At 58.0% G+C, this 18,688-nt stretch overlaps 1 protein-coding gene across 1 annotated transcript in view; it reads left to right on the top strand.

Moving 5' to 3' along the window:
• Positions 1 to 832: 832 nt before the first annotated feature.
• The window catches only part of TEX264 (testis expressed 264, ER-phagy receptor), a 43,926-nt gene continuing 26,070 nt past the window's right edge, over positions 833 to 18,688 (top strand). The window contains exons 1-4 of the mRNA XM_076346239.1: positions 833 to 884; positions 1,951 to 2,018; positions 3,198 to 3,489; positions 10,134 to 10,355. Coding sequence (XP_076202354.1) covers positions 3,232 to 3,489; positions 10,134 to 10,355 — 480 coding nt within the window. The 5' untranslated portion in view covers positions 833 to 884; positions 1,951 to 2,018; positions 3,198 to 3,231. The remainder of the gene's footprint in view (positions 885 to 1,950; positions 2,019 to 3,197; positions 3,490 to 10,133; positions 10,356 to 18,688) is intronic.

The raw sequence follows: 18,688 nt of genomic DNA, 5'->3' as shown, positions 1-18,688 counted from the left end.
TGGAGAGCAGTTCTGCCCACTGCCCCGACCGGCCAGGCCTTGTGGCCAGGGCCACGACGCACAGCTGGCACGTCCTCTAGCATCACGGCACCTGTTTGTCCAGCGCCCGAGGGAAGGAGCCCGTTAACCGGAGGCTCCGGCTGTTACGGAGCCTGAACCCCAGGGGTCATTCAGCCGGTACGCGTGCCGAGCTGCCGCAGCCCTAGGACAGGGGAAGCTGGAGGACACGACGACGTCGTTTATCATTCACGTCCAGCAGTATCTTGGACCGAGAGCTGGCTGTGAGGGGAGAGCCGTCCTTACCACAGGGGCTCGGGGGCGAGCTGGTCCCCGGGCCCGCAGGGCCTGCGCCCACAGCCCTCCTGCGCGGCGCAGCGAGGGGCTCCCGGGCTGTGGGCCGCAGGCCTGGGGGCGCTGCGTGGCAGGGAGGCCCTGGGAAGGGCCGGGAGGCAGCCGGGAGCTGTGCCGGACCCCGCCGCGCCGCCCGGGAGGGACGAGGCCGCTGGGCGGGGCTGGGTCCTGCTGCCGCCCGCCAGGGGGCGCTCTCCTCGGCAGGGCGCTCCCGTTTCCGCCGCCCCAGCCGGGGAGAGCGAACGGCTGGCGGCGCCCCTCCCCCCGCCGGAAGCCCCGCCCCCTCCCCTCCGCCGGTGGCACGGCCCCGCGCCCCGCCCCGCCCCGCCCCGCCCCGCCCCGCCCGCCGGCCCCGCCCCTCCTCCGGCGGCCGCGCGCGCGCCCCGTGCTTCCCACCGCGCGCAGCCGCCGCCTGCTGGAGCCGGGGCGGGCCGGCGGGCCGGCGCGAGCGGGGCGGGGCGGGCCGGGGCGGGGCGAGCGAGGCGCGCGAGGCGCCGGGATCGCGCCGGCCGGCCGTCACCGGCGAGCCCCGGGTGAGGAGGGGAGGGGGGCGCCGGGATCCCTCTGGCCGTCAGCGGGACGAGGGGGGTCTCTGCGGGGGCGGGGGGCGGCGGGGCCGGGCAGGCGAGCGCCGCTCCGTTCCGGTCCCGTCCCCCCAGGCCGCGGCCTGCTGGGAGCCGGGGAGCGCCGGCCGGGCCCGGCGGCGGCTCGGCGGGTCCCTCCCTGCTCCGGCGGCCGGGCCGACGGCGGGGGTTGCAGCCTGTGCCGGTGCTGAGGTCGCTGCCTGCCGCCTGCCTGCCGCCAGGCAGGGCCGAGAGCTGCCCCTCCTGGCAGGCGGGGCCGGGTGCCGCCCGCCGCGGGCACTTGTTGGGGCCGCTTGGGTCAAACCCTCCCCTCCGCCCGGGCACGGGCACCGGGGGGGGGCACGGCCTCCGGGCCGGGCAGGGGCCGGGCGAGCTGTGCTCCCGCTGCCCGTGAGGAGGGCAGGTGGGAAGCTGACTGTGTCCGCCGGCGGCAGGGAACGAGCCATGGGAACCGGGAAGAATAGCCAAAAACACCCTCATCTCCTCTGGGGCCGGCCGTCTTCAGGCCTGCGGGCTGGGTGTTGGGCTGGTGGCTCACGGAGAGTCACCAAAACCGTGATTTATAAGTAATAAATCTGTGTTGGTTATAGGGAGGAGGCAAGGCACTGCTGGGAATCGGGACGGACGTATAGCTCCGGCCAAGCTATAGGTCTGGGAGTGCCCCACTGCGAGGTCACCTGGGAGCAGCACCGGGTGCAGCTCAGGTGTCCCGGGGGAGCCAGGGGAGCGGAGTGGAGACGGCCCGGGGTGGGGCGTGACAGCAGAGGCGGCTGCAGGACGTCGTCCTCCTTCACCGTGGCTTTCCAATTTCTGTGTTTCTCGGTCCCCGTGTGTTCAGCCACAGAGTTCTGGGAAGAAATCTTGGCCTTTGGGGTCCTGCAGGAGAAGGTGCTCTTCGGGATGCCCCTCCTCTGGGGAGCAGGGGTGCCTTTCGGGTGCTCTGCCGTGACTCTGTTTTGCTTTTGGCCTCGTGAGTTAGAAAGGAAGCAATGATATTTATTTTTTCCTGCTGCAGTGACACAGATCCCACACCCCTGTGGATCAGATGTCGTGAACCGTTTCTGGGCTGAGCTGGTTTTTCAGGTGAGTAGGGCCATGGGGTGAGACGGTGCCCGGTCTGGCGCTGCCGCAGCACCGAGAGCGCGGCTGGTGGTGCTGGCTCTGCAGGGCTTGGTTTTTCTGCACCCCTGCTCACCGGGGTCGAGCAGAGCGGAGCCACCCACGGTTCCTACCAGGATGTGGCTTTTCTCTCGCCATGAAGCTGAGCAAGCAGCAGCTGCTGTGAACGACTTTTTTTGGACAAAGTGTGTTTATAACGTGGAGGTAAAGGTGAATTGTTTACTTCAGCCTTTGCTTTCAAACCTAGCTCCTGTGAAAGTCCCAGGGGAGCGTTGCAACCAGTCCTTGGGACCAGAGCTGTGTTTCAAGGGAGAATAAAACACAAACAACTCTCCTGCAATGGTTTGGGTTGCAACTCCCCAGAGTGGTTACGCTTGGTGGGTGAAAACGAGCAGGAGGCATTTGCCAGGCTGCTGTGTCCTGCAGTCAGCGTGAGAGAGAAGAGACGAGAAAACAGGAAGCCTTGGTTGGGGTTATAAAAACTCCTTTAGGTCAAAAAAAGTAATCTAAAAGGAATAATGGTAATTAATTACATCTGAGTGTGTTGAGGATGCTTTTTCTGGCTGGGTCTTCAGCTTTCTCTGAGCCCCTCTGTGTGCTCGGATCCCGATTCAGGGCTCAGCTCTGAACCAGCGTGGTCCTCGTTTAGGTCATTAAAGGCCTGGGCTTCTAGACTTTTTGACAAAGGAGCTGCCCTGGTCACAATGTCTGGTCTGGTATCTATAAAAAATTATTTGATTATGGTCCCCTAATCCCAGTGCTGTGTATCTGTTCATCTGTTGGGTGATGCGGGCTCCCGGGGTGGTTTTCGGTCTCTCCTGGATGCAAGGCTGGATGTGAGCGGTGTAGCTGGTTCTGGGGAGATGAGGACAGTGCCTCTCTGTCCCCCCTCCATAACCACCTCATTCCCAAGAGGCGCTGAGGCAGTGCAATTTGTACCTGGTGACCAATTGGAACAGGCTGATGCAACGTGGGACTAATATACAGGAGGTTTTGGAGGGGGCTCCGCTGTCTTTAAGCTTCACGCATAGGAGGAATAGGAAGTGGGTGTGTTTTGCTGCAAATAAATAGCTTTAGAGAGCGATTGCTTGTCCAAGTGCTAGCTTAACTCCCCTCCTTTTTATTCTCTCCTCTTGCTGCTAGTGCATCAGGAAGCGTGGAGCACCAAGCGTCCGTCATGTCCGACTGGGTGCTCCTCGGGCTGATCGCGGCGCTGGTCATGCTGCTGCTGCTGACCATCTTCGGTTTCGTTGTCTACTCGGGGCTCTTCACGGAGGTGGTTGTGAGTGCTGGCTCCCCGCCTGTCGGCAGCATCACGCTGGCCTACAAGTTCAGGGTGGGCCCATATGGTGAATCTGGGCAGCTCTTCACGGACGGCTGCAGCATCTCTTCGAAGCTCTGCTCCATCGGCGTCTACTACGACAACCCTCACACGGTAAGGTGTGCCCAGTGGGGCCGGCAAGCTCTTGTGGTCAGCAGCCAGGTTCCCAGCTCGGGATGCTTCCTGACTGTATTTCAGGCACTTGCAGCTCATCCTCCATAGATGAGCACTGGGGTTCACAAGGTCTCCCAGATCTGCAGAGGATGCTCTGTGGGGAAAGGCGCCTGAAAACAGATAGTTTCTTGGATAACCCTGATGGAAGGCATTGGGCAAGCAAAGCTTGCTATTTTCTGATAGCTCCTGCTGAACAAGTTATCAGCAGGATAACAGATCTGGTTATGGAGCAGAGGCCAATGTCCATGACCCCAAGGTGAGGCATTCCTTGGCAGATCCTCTGGCTGCAGGAAGTGCAGCCAAGGCTCCTTCTGGACTTGCAGCTCTGTGGTTGAAAGCAGGTGGTCTCTTCAGCTTGCAGTGTCCTCCTCCATACTCTTGTTTCTAGTGCTCTCCCTGTAGTCCTTACATCCCCTGAGAGTTCTTACTGAAACCTCAGGTGGTGCATGCTGAGGGCTCCTGTCTGATGAAACAGTTACTCCATGATGCTCTTCAGGCTGAGAGGCGAACAGAAAGTGCACTGCCTGATGGCTGCCAGCCAGAGCTAAGTACTCCGCCAGGTATGGTCCAGGACAAGGAGCAAACAAAAGTGCATCAGAACTTGCTGGGGGGTGAGGAGCCTGGCTGCTGATGCTCGGTGGCACTGGGGTCTCCACATGATGGCATGTGGGCATTTGTCCGTGGCAGGCAGACAGCCTGGCTCCCCAGTAATTCTGTGGTAGCTAGTGTGACCCTGGAGGAATGCTGTGGGGGGGAGGGACGGCGGGGTGGCCAGCAGCACTGTGCGTGTGCTTGGGCACGTGTGCTGGGGGCTGGCGCAGGGCGCAGTGCTTGGTCTGATAGCTCTCGCCCAGTGCTTCTGCTCTGGGGGTGACTGGCTCTGCTTTAGGAACGCTCATGGGTCGCGTAGTGCCTGCCCCTGTTTTGTTGCTTGCAAGACGGTGCTCCCAAGGGTTCGACCTGCTTAGAGGGAACTTGTCCATGAAAGTGTAGTGCTGTGTGGCTTCTTGGAGCACTGTGGCAGGAAGATATCGGAGGCGAGAAAACACTGAGCTGACTGTGCTCATTGGAGCCTGGTGCGCTCAACCACCTTGTGTCTTTGTATCCTGTGACAAGCTGACTTATCTCTACCTTCCAGTTTTTGCTTCTGGATCATGGGAGGCAGAGAAGAGACATCCTGCAGTGCTCCTTCCTGGCCTGGGAAGGAGGGTGGCAAAGAGGACTTCCCCCTGGGATGGGCCGGGCAGAGGCAGGGTTCAACTAGACGTGCTTGGACACTTTTGTCTGCAAGAAGTGTCATGTTTGGAGCGGGTGAGAGATGGGAGCCATGGGGAGTGCCTGGCATGCTAGGGCCCATGTGGTCAGAGTGGCCAATTCCCCCGCCACTAATTTGTGTCCTTGTCCTTGTGTCGAGGTCCTCTTCTGGAGTTGAGAGCCCCGGTGCTGCTGCTTCTTCCCCCGGCATCTCTGGGGGTGGAGCGGGGCAGTCAGTGCTGTCGGAAGGGCTCAGCATCTGTGCTTGGTGCTGCCCTGCTCCAGGGACGTGATGTGGACATGCCTGTGGTTGCCCTGCAGACCTTTTCTGCTTGGGTGCTGTGCCTTGCCTCTCTGTTTGCCGAAGCATGGGATAGTGAAAGCTTGTACTGCTGTGGCCCATGGATATTGATAAGGATATTTGTAGTGACTCCTGCTGTGGCTGGCATGGGGAGTGCTTTCCCTGGCAGCACCAGGTGAGGCTGGGAAGAAGTGGCTCCTACATGACCCTGGAAAATTGGGCTGTCCATGCAGGCTGAAGCTGCCTCATCTTTCTGGTCCTGTCTCTTTTCTTCTCTTCCTGCAGCCATTGTGTCTCTGCTCTCACCCTGTGGTTAGAGCAGGCAGTGGGGCTGCAGACCTTGTCTCTGGGTCTCCAGTGGCCATCCAGGGTTTTGGAAGGCAGCTGTTTCTCCTTTCACAGTTGGGCCTCTCAGGAGGCAAGACCTTCTGTGCCAGCATGGCTGAATGGCACCTGGTGGCCAAGGAGGCCTGTCTTGGTGTCGGTGACTGGGGGAGGTTTCTCTGGATTCAGGGCCCAGCTGGTTGAGGCAGCTTGTGGCCTGCTGTTGTCAAGGCTCAGCAGGACCTCTGCCTGGTGGCCCAGCTCATTGCCCAGCCTAGACTGGAGCATGTTACTGGATCTGGAGGCCCTCTTTTGCCCCCCTGCTGAGGGGTCTGTACTTGCTTGCCCGCGGACTGGCCACTGATCTGGCGTGGGGTGCGAGTGCCTTCAGCTGGGGTGCGAGGGGAGCTCCCTACATGGGGCAGGATACTGTGGGGCCCTCGTGAAGGATGGTAGTGAGTTTGTGTGGGTCTGTAGATGTTTTGGAGGGTGCATGGCCCCAAGTCTGTGGGGCAGGCTGGGAGATCCTGGTGGTGACACTGGGCAGGGGAATTGCCTCCCTCTGGGAGCCTGCTGGACGGGTGGTGCTCAGGATGGGCACAGCGAAGGCTCTGGGTGCTGCACGTGTGTGGAGTGAGCCTGGAGGGTGCTGGAAGCTCTTGGGGACCAACAAAGCCTATAAAGCATCTCTGCGACCAGGCATCCCAAGCTCTGGAGGCCGTGCAGTTGGCTCTTGTGACGGGAGCCTAACCTGCCCTCAAAGGCTTGGCAGGCAGCCCCGCAGACCTTGCCCTTCTCTGGAAGAGCTGCCTTTGCTCATGACATTGGGCAGGTGACATTGGCCCGAGCCTCCTGCCTCCATAGGCGCTGTGGTGGCTGGGGCACAGCGAGGCCATGCAGGATGTAGCTGTGGTGCCTGGGGCTCCACACGGCAGCGGGAGCCTCTCGCCTGACACCCGTGAGCACACCATCAGACCTGGGTCTGCCAGAGCAGCCGGGGTGCTGGTGGGACCTTCCATGGGCTGATCTGTGGCTCCTGAATTGGTTCCTGTGGAGATCCGCATCTCCCTGACAGGCACGCCAGGCCAGGCAGGGTGCTGGGAGTGAGAATGTCCTTGGGCAGGGTGGGCAGAGGGCTGCCTTGCCTCCGGGCAGGTGAAGAAGGGGCCAGTTTTGAGTGGGTCGCTTGGCCGGGGGCTGCAATGCTCGTGCCTGTCGTGCTGGCTCAGGCACTGAGCACCCTGGTGTCCCGTGGGGTGCCCCTGTGTGCTTGTGCCTGCTGTAGCCATGGTGGCATGGGAGATGGTGTGCGCTGCTGGCTCCTCGTTCCTGGAGGTCCAGCGGGGTGGGATTGGTCACACAGGCTGCCTTTCCCCTGGGAGGAAGAGATGACCTCCTCCTCTTCCTCCTCGTTCTCAGTGCTCTCCTGACCTCAGTGAAGCACCCTCTGGCAGAGGCTGGTCCGCCCGGAGCTGGCCACCCGCTGTGGATGTTGACTTGTCACCAAAAATAGACCTTTTGTCATCAGGCAGCAGAACGTGCTCGCTGCCCGCTGTGTCCCGCGGTGTCCCTGGCTGAGCGCTGGCGGGCTCTGGCCAGACAGCCGCCTCGAGACCGGCTCTTAGCCGCTGGCTCCTGGGGGGTTTGGTGCCCCTGGTGCTGCAGCAGGAAGGGGCTGATGACCGGCAGGTGCCAGTGCAGCATTTGCTGTGCTGGCGGACTCGTGGCCAAAGGAGGCTCTTGCTAGGAGAGAGGACAGGTATGCCAGAGCTGGAGACTCGCGGCCGTGTGCCAGCTCTCGGCCGGGAGTGGGGTTGGTGGGAGCCTTGTGGCCTGGAGCGTGTGGGCAGCCATGGGATCGTGCCAGGCCTCGGGGCGGCTGCCATCACCGGCATCCCCAGGGCTCCCTGCTGGCTCCTGGCTCTCCGGCATTCACACAAGGGTGCTCCCTGAGTGCTGCCAAATCCCTGCCAGCAATGTTTTATGTGTTTTAATGGGCAAGATTAATATTAATTTGCATTTTTTTTCTTTTTCCTTTTTATTTAATATTTAGCAGCCCAGAGGACTTCTCCCTCCTTCTCTCACCTCTGGCAGGAACAAAAATAACTCCTCAGCAAGGACTGGATGTGGCGGGCGGGTTTGTGCTCAGCTCCAGCCAAGTGCTTCTGCTCACATTTAGCTGTAGGCACATGCTAGGGCCTTTTGCCTGCAGTCCACATGTTCATGTGCTCAGCAACCAGCCTGTGCCCAAGCGTTGGATGGATGAGGCCAAAACGGTCTCTGAATTCAGGAATCAGTTTTGCTCCCGTCTGCAAAGCTGCCAAATAGGTTAACTAATAATTTCCAGAACTTCTCTGTCGGGGTGCTTAGGGGAGCAGAGGCTTTGATCAGCACCTGCCCACCCCAAAAGGACAAATTTTTTAGGGAAAGGCTGGTTTTAACTGGAGTATTTCCTTCCTTCCCTTGAAATGGGCTTTGCCAGGCAGGGGGGAGGCAAATCTGCCTTGCTGCTGCCCTTGAGAAAGCGCCTGCGGGGCTGCACGCTATGAAAAAGAAAATTAAAAGGAGAAGGGAGGAAGCAAACGTGCCTGGCCCGAGTGGTGCTGCCTGCTCTGGCAGCTTGGGTCCTTCCGTCAGTTGCTCTGGGGCCAGGGGTGAACTGTCTTTGCTCAGGATGTAAAAGGAGATTGTGTGTTTAAAGGAATTTTATCTAGATTTCACTTATCTCCTTGCGTCATCTGGGCCTTTCCCCACGGATGCCTTTTACTGCTGCCTCTTGCTGTCTTTGGAGTGGATCTGTTTCTTCTTCCCTGCCCCAAAGCAGCGGTGCTCGGCACAGCCCTGTCTGCAGCTCCCTCTTGCAGCACAGGAGGGCAAGAGCGAGCTGTCAGGCACACCAGTCCCCAGCCTGATGGCTGCTGCTGCTTCTGACAGTCTGTTTTCTTCCTTCCTATTTACATCTGCTTGTGTTTCCCCTCCGGGATGGTCCTGCCGTGCAACATTAAAGGGTGTTTAAGGGAAGGGAGGGCAAGGAGTGCAGCGTGGGGTAGTTATGCTGCAGGAGGAGACATTGCTGAGCTTTAGCACAGGCAAAGTTAAGGATGAGATTGGGGACCGCAGAGCAGAGATCGCCTTGGGGGGCACATGGGGATGGGAAGTGGTAACATGCTGGCCTTGTATGCGCCCTTTCTCTGCCTCCCATCGTCCCTGCGAGAGCTTTGTGATGCCAACGCCTGCAGGGTATCCATCTGTCTTGCTACCGCTGTTGGGCATCCTGGCAGGTCCTGGTGAGTTTTGCCACCTTGTGTAGCGAGAGTTTGGAGACTTTGGTTCTCCAGCCCTCAGCAGAAGAGGTTGGCAGAAGGTGGCCAGACTCGTGTATCTGCCGCTCCTGGTTGCTGGCTGCCACATTGTCTTGTTATCCAGCAGGCTTGAGAGCAGGTGGCAGGGAAGCACGAACACTCAGATGGTGCCCCCTTCCTTGGTGCCTCTGTACCCCCTATTCTTCCTGGGCTCCTTTTTTAGGCCAGTGTGCCCTGGGGGAAGGAGCCTTGTCTCTGCCTGCTGGCCCCTTCTTTGGGCATCTCTTTGGGGGCGGAAAGGACAGCAGCTCTGCTGGGGACAAAGGCTTGCGTTAAAGGAGTGAGCTGGGCTCCGATCTCAGCAGTAGGAAGGCACGTTGTGCCCTTAGGTGGTATTGGGAGGGGGGAGCTGCTGGGCTCTCCTGCCCCCTGCCATGTTCCTGCCTAGTGCCGTGGGTAAACGTGAACTCGAGTGGTGGGATTTTGTTAAAAACCAGAAATGAAAGCTGTGGCCTGGGTCAGCTTTGGCGTGGAGATGGCCGGAGTGCTGTGGGCCGTAACTGTGCCGGGAGCAGAGCCTTGAGCACCCCCCTTGCTGGGCTGGGAGCCCGGCAGCCTCCTGTCTTAATGGGAGGCATCCCCAAGTCTGGAAAGAGAGCATGTTTTATGTTTTGCATGTTGTTGGCATCCAGGATGGAAGGGGATGTGTTTCTCTTTGTGTTGCTACAAACAGCTTGGTGACTGCATGCAAGTCTTATGTGCCTCAGTTTCCCCACCCCTAAAACTGCACCGGACTGAGTGTGCCTGCCTAGGAGGGACACAGCAGCCTCTGGATTTCTCTCTGGCTTTGTGCCGGTGGCCCGTGCTGGTGGGTCACGAGTCCATGGTGGCTGCTGGGGGCAGGCACCCCTGCAGGGTGACCTCCTTGGGGGTGGGATGGAGGCAAGCTGGGCAGGTTGTGGTCACATCTCTTTTTAGCCCTCCCCCGGAGTCACGGGGATGTCCTGCAGATGGGGATGGTCGTGAGCACGTCTCAACAGTCGGGTCTCTGATGGGGGGGTCAGGAGAGACACTGCAGTGGCTGCCACCCGGGACGGGTTTAGGTGAGCAGCCCGCTGGCATTTAGTTCTTCTCTGCTGCAAGTCCCTCTGCTCTCCAAGGAGGGGAGCAGTACCTTCCCCACTGGGCTGTGAGCTTAGGCTGGGAGGAGTGTGGACAGTTTGGGCCTGGATCAGTCTTGGTTAGGAGCAAGCACCTGGGTTTGGTATGCCAGATCATGCTGGGCCATTGCATTTACCCTAGTTCATGGTGGTCTCCTGCCTCCATGCTCAGCAGGTTGAGGTTTTGGCCGGTCTTAAGCCTCTCTCTTCTTCTGACACTGTCTGTCTGTCCCTCTTGATCAGGTGGCTCCAGAGAAGTGCCGCTTTGCCATAGGCCGAATCCTGAGTGAGGGAGACGCAAAGCCGTCGGAAGAGCAGATCAAGCGGTTTCAGAAGTATGGTTTCAAAATCTTCTCCTTCCCTGCTCCCAGCCATGTGGTCATGGCGACCTTCCCGTTCACCACGCCGTTGTCCATCCATCTAGCAGTTAACCGTGTCCACCCAGCCCTTGACACCTACATCAAGGTAAGCAAGTGTAGCATGAAGACCGTCGCATGTGTTCGGTGGACTGTCAGAGGCTTCCCTTGCTGACAGCTGATGGGGCTGCTCTGACGTGTCATCTCTTGATGTCTTCCCTTGGGCACTACCATCAAGATCTCCTCCTTTTGCAATCTGGCAGGTAGTTCCCCAGCAGGGATGTCCTCCCATTCGCTCCGTAGGCACAGGGGTGTCTTTTCTGCTGTTTTGTGTTTATGAGAAGCAAGTTCTCATCTGACGACTTGCTGCTCTTCTCCTTAACGCAGAGATAAAAGCTGGTTTTCCCCTTGAGTGTCTTGCTTGTTGTTAGGATCTGGCAGGTTTGTGCCCCTTCGGTGTAATGCATCGTGCCATGAAACTTCTGTTTCAAGTGCCAGCCTCATCAGTGGGGCAACTGTCTTCTACAGGGGCGGGAGGAGAAGTTAGAAACTTTCTGTCCTGTGAGCTTATGAAGACTTAGTTTCAAGCAATACATTGAAATTTGTGGCCTTTGGCCCTGGCTGGGCAGCCGGCTGCTGTGAACTGTGTTTGCCCTTGCCCCCGAGCAGAGCAGGTGGCCATCCCCCCTGCTTCTGGTCTTTTTGAAGCCAGCTCTGCTGCCTTGCTCTGGCTGCCAGACCAGCTGCGGCAAGAGTGTTCCCAAGCAGCACATCTGACACAGACACCTCCAGATGCAGGCTTTCTAGACAGCGAGGATGGTCCTGGCCAGCTGGGCAATGGAAGGAAGGGACCATCCTTCCTGGTGGGGGAGGATGCTGGGGAGGGGCTGGCGCTCAGCCCCAGGCTTATCTGACTGTCAAGTTCTGCCACTTTCATTTGTTCGTGTTGAAACGCACTATTTATAAACTTGCTTTTCCTGGCGAAACTCCCAGCCCTGTGGGGGAACCGTGCGAATCCCTCCAGCCTGTGCTGTGCCGCAGGATGGCTGCCCGGGTGCAAGCCCAGAACTTCAGCCGGGGGCTCCTGGCTGACCCTCTTGTCCGCCCTGGCCTTAGGGAGCTACCTGCTGGTACCGGCAGAAGATGCGTTAACGCCAGCAGTGAGAGACCACCGCTGCTCGTGCTCTGCCCCATGCTGGAGAGCTGGTGGAGAGCAGAAGCAGTTCCCCGTTCTCCTCGCTCCATCCTCTCTATGTCTCTTCCTGGAGCTCTGCCGGCTCTCTTGGTGCGGGGGGTATTGGGCACTGTTGCCAGCCCTGCGGCGGACGCGTGGGTGTGCAGGGAGGGGGCTGGCGCGGGTGGGAGCATCAGGTTGGCTGCGGGAGTGCTCGGCGACGCGGGGCTGACGCTGCCTTACTTGGGGGAAGGTCCCGGCGATCGCATCTGTCGTATGAGAGATGGAGTTGTTAGAGCTAAAAAGGGAACCACGGCTTGTTCTGGGAGCACCTGGCAGCCTTTAATGGGAGCGGCCGATTTTGAATTACAATAAATAACTGAAATCGTACAGAAACACAGCACTCGGGGCCGCGTGCGGAGGGACGGGACGCATTTGGATCTCTGCCTCAGTCCCAACAACGCGTGTGTCAAGGTGCGTGCCTGCATCCATCCCCAAGTCCTGCAGCAGAGCGCAGCCCTGGCCGTGGGGACACAGGCAGGGAGACGATGGAGTTGCCTTGCTGGCATGGGGCAGAGGGTAGTGGGTGCTGCCGGTCCCTGCATGCTGCACTGTGGGGATGCCCTGGCTTCCTCCAACGTGGCGTGGGGGACTTTGGAGGCCGTTTGCAGCCGCACCAGCAGCATCCCTGCCGCTTCTCCTGCATCCCTGCCGCTTCTCCTGCATCCCTGCTGCTTCTCCTGCGGGCTGGACCGCCTGCGCCCCTGGGGCTGTGCTGGCACTTCCCGGGCGGAGGGATGGGGAGGGAGGGGGGGAAACTTTCATGGAAGCAGGTGACCTATGCCCGCTCAGTGGTGGGAATCGGGGTTGCCATGGAGACAGCTTCTCCAAATAGCATCCTTCATCCCACCCCCGGCGCCCGGCTCCCTTAAGCAACCCGAGACAGCAGCGAGACAGATTTGCTTTATTTATTTATTTCACACTGTGCCTGCTTTGAGAAGGGCACTGTTAATGAGAGCTGGGGGTCAGGCCTGCCGAGTGCGCAGGTCCCCCCGCTGCCCTCCTGTCCTGGCGGCAGTGGGGAGAAAGGGGGTGGGATGGCAAAAGCCAGGAGGCATGAAAGGGGGCTCAGTGGCAGAGATGAAACGCCAGCTCCATGGAGAGAGGGAATTAACTGAAGTGGAGCATGGCCTCCAAGGAGGTGTGGGAGAGCAGGGGATGGAGAGGGAGGTGGAGGAGGCAGGGAGAGGGGTGGAAGGTGAGGAGGGAAAGTGGAGAAAGCTTTGGAGGTGCTGAAAAATAGGGAAGGGGAATGGGAGGAGAAGGGGACTGGAGGGGATGTGTGGGGTGAAGGAGCTGAGGGTTTGGGGACCGGCTGAGGGAGCCAGGACTGTGAGAGGTGGTGGGGAAGTCTGGGGCAGAGCTGGAGGAAGCTCCACCGTGGGTGGCCCTACAGCACCCTTCCCGTGGCATCCCCTGAGCTTAACTGTTGGGGACGTTGGGCCCCTGAGGCTCAAGGCTGGTGGACGTGGAGGGGGAGCGTGGCTCCCTCTAGACTCGCTGGTGCTGCGCTGAAGTTACCGGAGATGCCTGTGGCTCAGGTTTCCCGAGCAGTGCAGGTGCGATGGTGCCGGCTTTCAGCAGCCTGGGCGTCGTGTGTCCCAGTCTGCTGCTGCTTCAGAGGGACAGGGGAGATTAAAAATAAAATTTATAACAATAATTAAAAAAATAAATAGGATGGCGGAGTCTCCTTTCATTAGGGACGGAAGGGAGATGGGCTGGCACGGAGCAGGAGGCACTGCGGTCAGGCTGCCCTCGCAGTGTGCCTCCTCAACCCCCTGGTTCTTGTGGGGCTCAGGAGCTGGCATTTCTGTGACTCTTTGGGTGCAGCCATGGCTTTCGGGAACTGTGGGGAAATGGCTGCAGCCGTCCCTGGCAGGTAAGAGGACATCCTTCCCCTGGGATGGCAGGCTGGCAGCAGCAGCTACTTGCTGGCTAGAATCACCTTTGGAGAAGCCCAGGAGAGCCTGCTGGCTCGTTGCTCTGAGTGTGGGTTATTTAAGGCATAGGCTGGGGTTATTTAGTGTCCCTCAAAAGCATTTCGTCCCTAATAACTCCTGCTGATGCCTCTTCCTGCTGCCAGGCAGATATGCCCCGCTTTCCCAGGGCATACACTCCTGCCCCACGGCACAGCTGCCGGTCAGACCTGGCGGTCCCAACTCCTGGGTGCAAAGGAGAGCTCCTGCAAAGCTCTTCCCTGGTGGGGACCCTTTCGGACCGCTCTGGGAGCAGGTTATTCCCCTGTAACCTCCCACCATTTCAAGGAATTCTGGCTTGGGTGTAACAAGCTCTCCATGGTGGTCTGTGTGTGCCTGCATCTCTCTGCATCCATGCTGGCATCTAGTAGGCACTGCTAGGCAGGTGGGCTTGGATCTCCCAACCCCTGGGCTCCTCTGGCAGCCGCAGAGGTGGCTAATCGCATCCAAGGTGGAGCTGGCAGGTGTCTCCCACTGCAGCCCTAGAAGTGACTGGCTCAACCTGGCCTCTTTCCGTGGGGTTTTGGGTCAGTTTTGTGCTCTCTCCAGCCAAGGAGGATGTGCAGGTGGAGGGATGAAGGAGGAGAGCGATGCCAGCATTGTCCTGGCTGCCTTGCACCCTGCTCTGAACCAGGGCATGAGCTGGCTGGCTCCAAACTCTGACTCTGCCTAACTTGGAAAACTGGGGTTTAATCTCTTTAGCTGGTCTTGAAAAGACATCTTCCAACTTTCAGCAAAAAAACCAGCTCTTTCCCTTCCCCTGGGCTCTGTACTAGGACGTTCCCCACCTCCATGGGCTTGTGAATCACTGCTTTACCATGCACATCTTGAGCAGCAGCGGCCGGCATGGGCTCCGTGATGCCAGGAAGGATTTGGGAGTCTATCAGGTTGGCTCCTGCCTGGCACGGGCTGCCACGCTCCTCCGCACCTCGGCCCCCCATCTACAGGGAGCTGAGGCAGGGTGCTCCATAAGGTGCTAGAAAGACATGTCTTGCTCCCATTTACAGCCAGGGAAATGCGTTATTCCTTTGGCCGCTAGCTTGGAGCGAGCTTTGCTCCCCTTGTCAGCTATGGCAGTTTAGGATGCAGTCACCTCTTGCCTCTCTCTTTGATAAGCTAAATATACAGAGCTTGCAAAGTCTTCCACTGGCATATTTTCCATATTTTCCAATCTTAATTCCTGGGTCCTTTTTTGGACCTTTTTTTGGACCTGTTTTCAGCTTAGAAAGTTCTCTGACGTGTCAGTAGCACAAATGGATGCTTTATTTCAGCAATGGTCTTATTGCTGTGGTGCACGGATCTCCGGTGGAGATCTTGTCCCCTGCTGCAGACCCCCGGTCATGGGTTTGTTCTGAGCCAGCTAACAGTGACTTCAAACACATGCCACTGTCCTTTGATGGACTTGTAGTTTCTTGATTAAAAATGGGAAATAGTAACAAGTCCTACGTCTTCTCTGAGTTTGAATGAATGGTGCGGGTGCTGGTTCATTTATCAGTCAAGCCTGCAATCCCCACAAAAATAAATCATGTTTACCGACAGGATCTGACAGCTGTAAACGTGTGTTGGTTGGCATTAATTATGCCCATCTCCTTTGCTTCCTGGTGATCTGGTCCGGTTGCAGCCATCCGTTTGTTTTGCCTTGGCTCAGTCTTTGCCTGACCAGCCTGTGCTTGCCCGAGTCAGCTATTTACCTATTTGAGTATTGGCAGGTACAGGCTGCTGTCTCTCCTGGGACTTTCTAGCATCTCCCGCTGGCCAGAGATCACCCTGACATGCAGACAGCTTGTCAGCCGGGACTTCAGCATGTTTTAAATGTATGTTATCTGGACCCGTGAGCCGTGTTATATCTTCCCATGGAAGAGCAAACAGTTCACCCACATCCTCTGCCCGTGTTTGGCTTTGTCCTAAACCCATTGCAGAAATACTCGCTGAACACTCCTCCCTTCTTGGTGGCGCCACCGAGGTTTCCCCTGGCTGACGTGTCCAGGATCTGTGCCATCCTTCAGACTCTCCTCCCCTACCCAGCACCCCGAACGGCTTCTTAACGTGAACGGTTTTCTGTCTGTAGGGGACTGGGAACCTACACGTGGTCCTTTACGGCAGCTAAGCCTCGGTGCCCAGCACACTTGAGCATGGCTGCACCTCGTCTTTCCCCTCTTGCTCCCCTGACCGCACTGCCACGGCTGCTGGCTTTGCTCAGATCTGTTGATGTTGCTTTTTTCCCAGTTGTTATAAACGAAGGTCTGTGGAGCTGTGTTCCCATCCCAGACGGTTTGTGTTTTGAAAGCGAAACCATGGAGCTATCTTTTTGCTTGGCAGTTTGTGGGGGCTGGAATTGGGGGTTGGCAGCTGGTAAAACATTTGCAAAGAGGGCTCAATTATTGGATGTTTTTCCACTTAAATTCTTTCTCCTGGCTGATTTAGTTTATTTATTTCGGGCTCTGTGAATGAAGCCTTTTTAAATGCCAGCTTGTCGTGTGCGAGTGGTCTGGGTTGCAGTCTGCATGTGCGTGAGACCTGATCGCAGAGGCAGCTCCAGCCGATCAGCTCCCGCCTGAGGTTTTCCTCCGGGGGTCTAGGAAGTACTGCAGATACCCAGCCCTCTCTGCTGGTGCTGTTCCTCAACCATAGCTTTGCTTGTCCTCATGAACTCCTTTGGTCTCTTGCAAGCTCTGGGGACCACGGGCTGAAGCCCGCTGCCTGAGGTGGAGGCCTTACTGAGCCAAGGCCACTCAAAGTTGCATATCCATCTCCCCAGGGAAGACGAGGAGCAGGATACCTTTATCCAGAATTTATCACCACCAACCTGGGACTTTGTGGCCGTCGATGTCTCATCGTGCGGGCCTGGAAGGACTCATCCAGATGACCTTCTCCATCCTTGCATCAGTGGGTTACCCTGCAGAATATGCCTGTGGCTTTCTGGGAGATGGAGCTCTCCATCCTCCTCCTTCCCTTTTCCCGTGCCCCAGGGTGACCGTGGGGATTGTTTTGCGGATGCCTTGAGAGAGGTTTGGGGTGCTGGGGAGAGAGGTGGTGCCTTGGCTGCCTGGCTAGGTGGGATGACCTTCAGTTTAAGCCCACGTGCACTTGAATATAGGTCTGTAGAGTTCCCAGGAAAACAGGAGGTTATCTGATGCTGCTGTTAAGTGATCCTCATGCATCAAATAAAAACGGGGGAAAAAAAAGCCCTTGAGAGTCATAGAGGATTTGACATCTCTAACTCGTATTGATGGCAGAGACAAGACCAGAGCTGACAGCGTGGCAGGCTTCTGGGCCCTGGGCTGGCAGGGGCTTGGAGTAAGGATACAGACTCTGGGGGAAGTGTTTTGGGAGCCCTTGCATGTGTCTGCACGGGTCCCAAGCTGGGCTGTAGGTCGGGTCACGTGTGGCTTGCGCACTGCAGACAGACCTTGCTAGCACCCAGTGCCCACCGGTTGTGCACCTAGGGGCTGCAGCAGCGGCAGGTTGGGGCCATCCCCAGCAGTTGTGCCTCAGATACCTCTGGTGTGGGTGTAGCCACAGACCGGTAACATCTCCAGTGGGTGGTACTCGGTTGGGGTGGGGAGGTGGCTGATGATGGGAAACCCCGGGGAGGTGTGGACAGTGCAGACAGACTCCTGGTGGAGGGTGAGAGTTTTTGCCTTTCCAGATTTTTTTTGCTTTTGTCAGTTTTTTTTTACCTCAGCGTTGTGGTCTGACTCAGAGTGGGGGATTGATGACAAGCCACCTCCCTGATTTTGCCCCACTGGTGACAGCCAGCCAGCAGCAGGGTTTGGAAATGAGGGGGAAGAAACAGGACCCATCCTACTTATTTTCCCCTCTTAGAAACAAAACCCCACTCAAACGCTGCTCTGGCTTGGTTTATCCTATGACCAAGGAAGCCCTCAACGGTGTTGTCTTCATCACCTGTCACTCATATCCGCGAGTGCTACATAGTGGGTAGAGTCTCTTTTCTCCTTTAGGAACCCCATTGGGCTTGGGGATGTGTTGGGTGTTTGCACTCTGCTCCCCCAAAGGGCAGTGGAGCACAGGCTGATGCTTGCAGCATCTCCCTGCAGCCAGGGAAACTGAGGCACAGGGGATGTTGCATCCAACCTGCCATGTGCTGCTGAGGTTTTCCACCACCGCTCGTGGCCACAGGAAAAGAAGAAGGGAGAGCAGAAGAGGGCATGTTAGAGATGGCTTCAGGCGAGTGTTTCTGGTTGCCTCGGGGCTGGTAGGCGTTGGGGTGTGTGGTGGTGTGTGTTGAGTCCATTACGCTCCCTCCTCTCACCTAGGCTTTACGCACCCTGTTTCTGCTGCCGGTAAAAGAGGTGATATAAGTAGATGAGATTTTGGCCTTATCTTATTTTAGGGGAAGACAGTTTAAGGATGAGGGTCCCAGCAAGCTACAGGTCTCTCCCTACCCATCCCTGGTTCCCCACCAGCCTGGTTGGTGTTGAGGATGTGCTGGAGTAGCTTGGCCAGTAGTGTTGGAGGGCACCCTTGGCTGGCGTGTGCTCTCTGCCAGGAGCCAGCAAAGCTCTTCATCTTGGGCTGGGCAGGAGGAGCAGGCAAGGGGTGGGCATCGCGGTGCTCCAGCCTGAGCCTCTCCGGAAGGTGACATCCAACTGCAGGAACCGGAGAGGGACCCTGAGGTGTCTCTGCACGGGCTTGGCGCCTTCGTGGGCACATTCATCTCCCTCTGACCTGCACTGACAGCTGGTTTTCAGCGGTCTTTCTCCAGCAAGGCCACCCGCTCGCTGCTGGTTGGCAACCCCCAGCTGCATGTCACATCACATCAGCTGGCGCGTTCGCAGCGACTTTTATTTATTAAATATTTTTAGCGACAAAACCCTCCAAAGAAGTTTCAGTCCTGTGAGCGTGAGTGACCTCGCCTTCAGTGCTGCACAGGGGAGCGGGCAGGGGAGGGCAGGATGCCCATGAGGTCAGGCTGGGAGCTGAGCCAGGTGGAAGGGATTTTTGGTGGGCAATGTCATTTAACACCATAGGGACTTTTGGACCTGGCTTGGGGTCGGCTCGTGCAGTGGAGAGGGTCTGTTTAACCTGTGTCTGCAGGGAAACGCGCTCCTCCTGCGCCGCTAATGGAACATATGGGGATCCGGGGCTCTGCGTCACGTCTCCTGACACTCGCAGCAGGCATCCCCGCTTTCCCACTTCTCTGGAGGAATTTGGCAGCCCCAGGCCACTACTCATCTGCTGTCAGTTTTTCCCTGGTCTTTGCGGGCGGGC

Source organism: Aptenodytes patagonicus, chromosome 8 (genome assembly GCF_965638725.1).
Source record: "Aptenodytes patagonicus chromosome 8, bAptPat1.pri.cur, whole genome shotgun sequence".
Taxonomy (NCBI): domain Eukaryota; kingdom Metazoa; phylum Chordata; class Aves; order Sphenisciformes; family Spheniscidae; genus Aptenodytes; species Aptenodytes patagonicus.
The sequence above is the reverse complement of the archived record's forward strand: the minus strand, read 5'-3'. Positions and strand labels throughout refer to the sequence as shown.